We start from the raw sequence: 4,107 nt of genomic DNA, 5'->3' as shown, positions 1-4,107 counted from the left end.
ATTTAATTTCCCATGTGCTGATCACTGCTTCAAATACGGAAGAGGCAGGGGGGGTTCTGCTGGGCTGCTGAATTAAAAAAGAGAAAAAATAAACAAGTGTTGCGTTTGATGCACAGGGGAGGTATGGTTACCCCGTGAGGATCCTCTCTCTGAGCTTAATGCTTTCTGGAAGGTTCTGTGCGAAGAGGGTGATCCAGGCAGAGGTTTCCTGAAACTGCTTAGTGCAGAGATCGGCCAAGGGCGTGGGCTGCTCGCAGGGCTGATCTCCTTCCAGCAAGCGTGTGCAGAGTCACCCAGGTAGGCCCTTTGGAAGAAATGGATTCTGAATTGCTAAGCCCATCAATCATTTTGTAGCTCATGACTGGAACCATCCCATTAGAAGCTTAATGTATCCTATATATTAGCAGCGGTGATGGGTGCTAAAGAAATTAATTCACGGAGCCGGAAGGAGCTTTGCAATTTGCTGATCTAGCAGTGGGGAAGAGCAGAGGGCTTAATTAGCGAAAGTGCCTTTTAAATGGAGATAAATGTGATGGCAAGCAAGCTGCTTCGTTTAAAAAAACTAAATCCTCAGGCCCTGGGAGTCAGCCGTGTTGCTTGTGGAGCAGAATGAATTTGTGTTGGCTCCTGGTTCCAGCCCTGGCCCCCTGAGCTCTGTGGGGAGCTGGCTGCGGCCGAGTAGCCAAATCCCCGTGCCCCTCAGCAGAGCAGGCGGTGGCTCTGTGCTTGCGTGTGCTGCGATTATGAAGAATTTTAACCACGTTTTTCCATGAGGCACTCAGCCGTGCTGAGCGGTAGCGACCAAGACACCTTGGTGACCGGTGGCTGGCTGGCTGATGCTTGTGCTTGCCCCCGTATTGCTCCTACGTGGTTTTACCCCTTCTCCCTGTCTGGTTCGAGCTTGCTCTGGCACTTCTCTGTTTGTTTATTTGGGCCTGGGACATGAGGCTTGAGTCACTTGTGCTCGCCGTAGCGGGTTTGGATAGATGGAAGCCTTGCGCTCGGTGTCCGTGCGGCATCCTGGGCCAGAAACTCTGCCTGGAGTCCTGGCACTCTGGGGCGGTGATGAGATCCTTGGAAATAGTGATGTCCAGGACAACAGGAGCCAAGTGAACGTAGACGGGTCCTCCTGGGATCTTTTCTCCGCCCCTTTCAGTGGAGCTGTTTCCCTCCTGAGTAACCTCTGTGCTGTCTGCCCCACTTTCCTTCCAGGTGCGCAACGGCCACATCAAGCGAATCACCGACAATGACATTCAGTCGCTGGTGCTGGAGATCGAAGGAACTAATGTCAGGTAGGAAGAGGTGTTGTTCTTCTGCCCTGCTGTGCCCTGCAGCAGAGTGAAAGATGTCGGCGCCCAGCAGACATCTCCTTCAGGCTCTGCTGCAATCTCTTTGTCAGGCCGTTGAAGATATGGTCTGGGCTCAGATCACTGCTCCCCTCTGTGGCTCTGGACTGTGCCTGTCCCTGGGTGTACTTGTAGAGCTCTCTGTCAGCCTCACTGGGGCTAAGGGATAACATAAAAATAAAGTCCTGTTACTTTTTCATCACTTCAGGGATGGAAAAAGCCGTATTTGACACCCAGTCCCCAGTTAGCACCGCCAGTTGCTGAGAAAGCAGCGCCGTCTTTGCATCTTTTATTGTCTTGGGCCCGTTCTCCCCATGGCACGGCTTCTCTCCCGACAGCAGGCAGATCAAAGGGAGACTTATGAGGGAAATTGCTTATGGTGCTTCACTTAGCAACCTCATCTCCATCGACCGGGGAGAGAGACGCCAGCTCCGTGAGCGGCCTCAGTCTCCCAAGGCTTCTCCAGGGGTGATTCAGAGCAGGGAGCTCCTTATAAGGGCAGCGGAGACTCCTCTCCTGCAGACAGGCAGAGCCAGCGCTTCTCCTCTTGCTGAGATGTGTTGATACAGAACTTGCCAGGCGTGACGTGTGCTTCTAGGGCTCGTGAACTCTGCTTTACCCACCGTATAGAGCATGTGGGGGGCCTCTGTGGTGCTCTGGAGGGACCTACCTGTTCAGGCAAAGATAGGAAAAGGTGATGTTAAGAAGCGCCGCGCACGTGGCCTTGAAACTGGGGAGGTGAAGCTGTCCAGGAAGGTGTTTCGTGCCCCGGGGGAGAAGAGTGGGATTTGATACGCATTCTCTTGTTCTCCTCGCAGCTGCCTCTTGAAACTCTCCCTCCTGTTACGGGAAGCCCTGGTCATTGCTGAGATTTTAGGATCACAGCGCTTTCTTTCTGCCTGTCCTCCAAGACTGCGTTGGGTCACGGGAGAGACTCGGCCCTCTGGCTGTGTGCTCTGTGCTACGCGAGATCCTAAAGCGTTTTTCTGTCCCTCGCAGTACCACGTACATCACGTGTCCTGCTGACCCGAAGAAGACCCTGGGCATCAAACTACCTTTCCTAGTGATGATCATCAAGAACCTGAAGAAATACTTCACTTTTGAAGTGCAGGTGAGGAACGTGTGGTGGGGAAGCCCATCCAGGGACCTGTGAGGAGGGTGCCAGGGAGCCTGCGGTCTTGTGTTGGAACTCATCCCAGGCAGTGAGTGGTCCCCAAACCTGTTTTCCTTCCTTGGCCACGTGATGCACGGGGTCTCCTGCCGTGGGGGAATCAGGCAGCTCGCAAGCGTGTCGTTGCTGTTCCTGAAAATGGGTCTGTTTCATGTGTTCAGAATACTCTGAATTGGAGGGGTGGGAGTAGGAGATCCCTCTCTCAGAGACAGGCAGGGCCTGAGTGCAGAAGAGCTGCGGTCTCGGGGAGCCGGGTGCCTGGGTGAGCAGCCTTCCTTCCGTGCCCCAGGTGCTGGATGATAAGAACGTACGCCGGCGCTTCCGGGCGAGTAACTACCAGAGCACAACTCGGGTGAAGCCTTTCATCTGCACCATGCCCATGCGGCTGGACGACGGCTGGAACCAAATCCAGTTCAACCTGTCAGACTTCACGCGCCGGGCTTACGGGACAAATTACATGGAGACCCTGAGAGTTCAGGTGAGCAGCAGGCACATCCCGCCCGCAGAAACCAGTGGTCGGTGATCTTGCCAACTGGGAATCCCGGTTTAACCCGGACTGGTTCCTTTGCCAGTCTCGCTCTGTGGCAGGGGAGCAAAGACCCGGCTGAGGGAGCAGAGGTCTTGGTGCTCATTTTACTGGACTGGACTGGGGTGAAGGAGCCAGTTTCCATCTTGTTTCTCTTGCTGACTGTCGGTTAGGGTGAGAGTCACAGCCCTCCTAACGCTCCCCGCGGCGTGCCAGGCGTCCTTCTGGCTGGAGGTCTACTGGGATTGGTGTTGCAGTGCCCGGTGACGTGCGTTATTTTGAGGACCGCCTGTGTGCCTGTTCCTTAGTGTGACGGGACTGCTACGGTTGCCCTGAGGTGAACAGGGAGGTGTCTGCCCCCGTCACGTACCCATGGTGGGGACCGGAGCGACTCCGCTGATAGCAGAGGCAGCGCAGACTGTACAATCTCATTCCTGACCTCAGGGAGGCCCTGGAGAGGGAGTGTTAAAAATGCAGCAAGCTGAGGCTGAGAGCGTGCTGGCAAATGCTGATGCCAGCGGAGAAGCAGACATGGGTTCTCGGCAAAGAACCCTCTAAGCAACCCTCTGAGGCAGATCTCAATTTGCGGAGATGTCAGAGCTGGGCCAAGTCTCTGGAGACGATTTCCAGCACTAGAGAGAACGTGTAACGCCAAGCGGAGGGCGTGGGCCAGCCTTTCTTCTCTGATGCCCTGTTGGATTCAGAGAGGAGCAGCGAGGTCTCTTTGGCTGCTGAGCCAAGGAATCCAGGCCGCTGCGTGACAGCGAAGCCAGATACAGGAAGAGCTTGCAGAAAATGGACTGACTCTTTGTTTCTGACTCTCAGATCCACGCCAACTGTCGCATCCGACGGGTGTACTTCTCTGACCGGCTCTACTCAGAGGATGAGCTCCCAGCTGAGTTCAAGCTGTATCTGCCTGTCCAGAACAAGGCCAAGGTGCGCAAGCTGTGGGCAGGGAGGGTGGGAGCAGCAGCTGGGCCAGGCTGGCCTTCCTCCTCCTCCCGCTGCCCTCACAGTGCAGAGTTTCTTCCAGCAGCAGAGCTCTTACCAGCTTTGGCTGCCAG

General features: G+C 55.2%; 1 protein-coding gene across 1 annotated transcript; it reads left to right on the top strand.

Annotated features, from left to right (window-relative positions):
* Positions 1-1,212: 1,212 nt before the first annotated feature.
* On the top strand, positions 1,213-4,003 carry CFAP20 (cilia and flagella associated protein 20; the record flags this gene model as incomplete). The annotated part of the gene is made up of 4 exons (XM_009876103.1): positions 1,213-1,292; positions 2,346-2,457; positions 2,807-2,995; positions 3,869-4,003. Coding segments are annotated over 4 exons (516 nt in total), but the record flags the coding sequence as incomplete, so codon positions are not given.
* Positions 4,004-4,107: the final 104 nt, after the last annotated feature.

Source organism: Apaloderma vittatum, unplaced genomic scaffold (assembly GCF_000703405.1).
Source record: "Apaloderma vittatum isolate BGI_N311 unplaced genomic scaffold, ASM70340v1 scaffold30419, whole genome shotgun sequence".
In the NCBI taxonomy this organism is placed as follows: Eukaryota; Metazoa; Chordata; class Aves; order Trogoniformes; family Trogonidae; genus Apaloderma; species Apaloderma vittatum.
The sequence above is the reverse complement of the archived record's forward strand: the minus strand, read 5'-3'. Positions and strand labels throughout refer to the sequence as shown.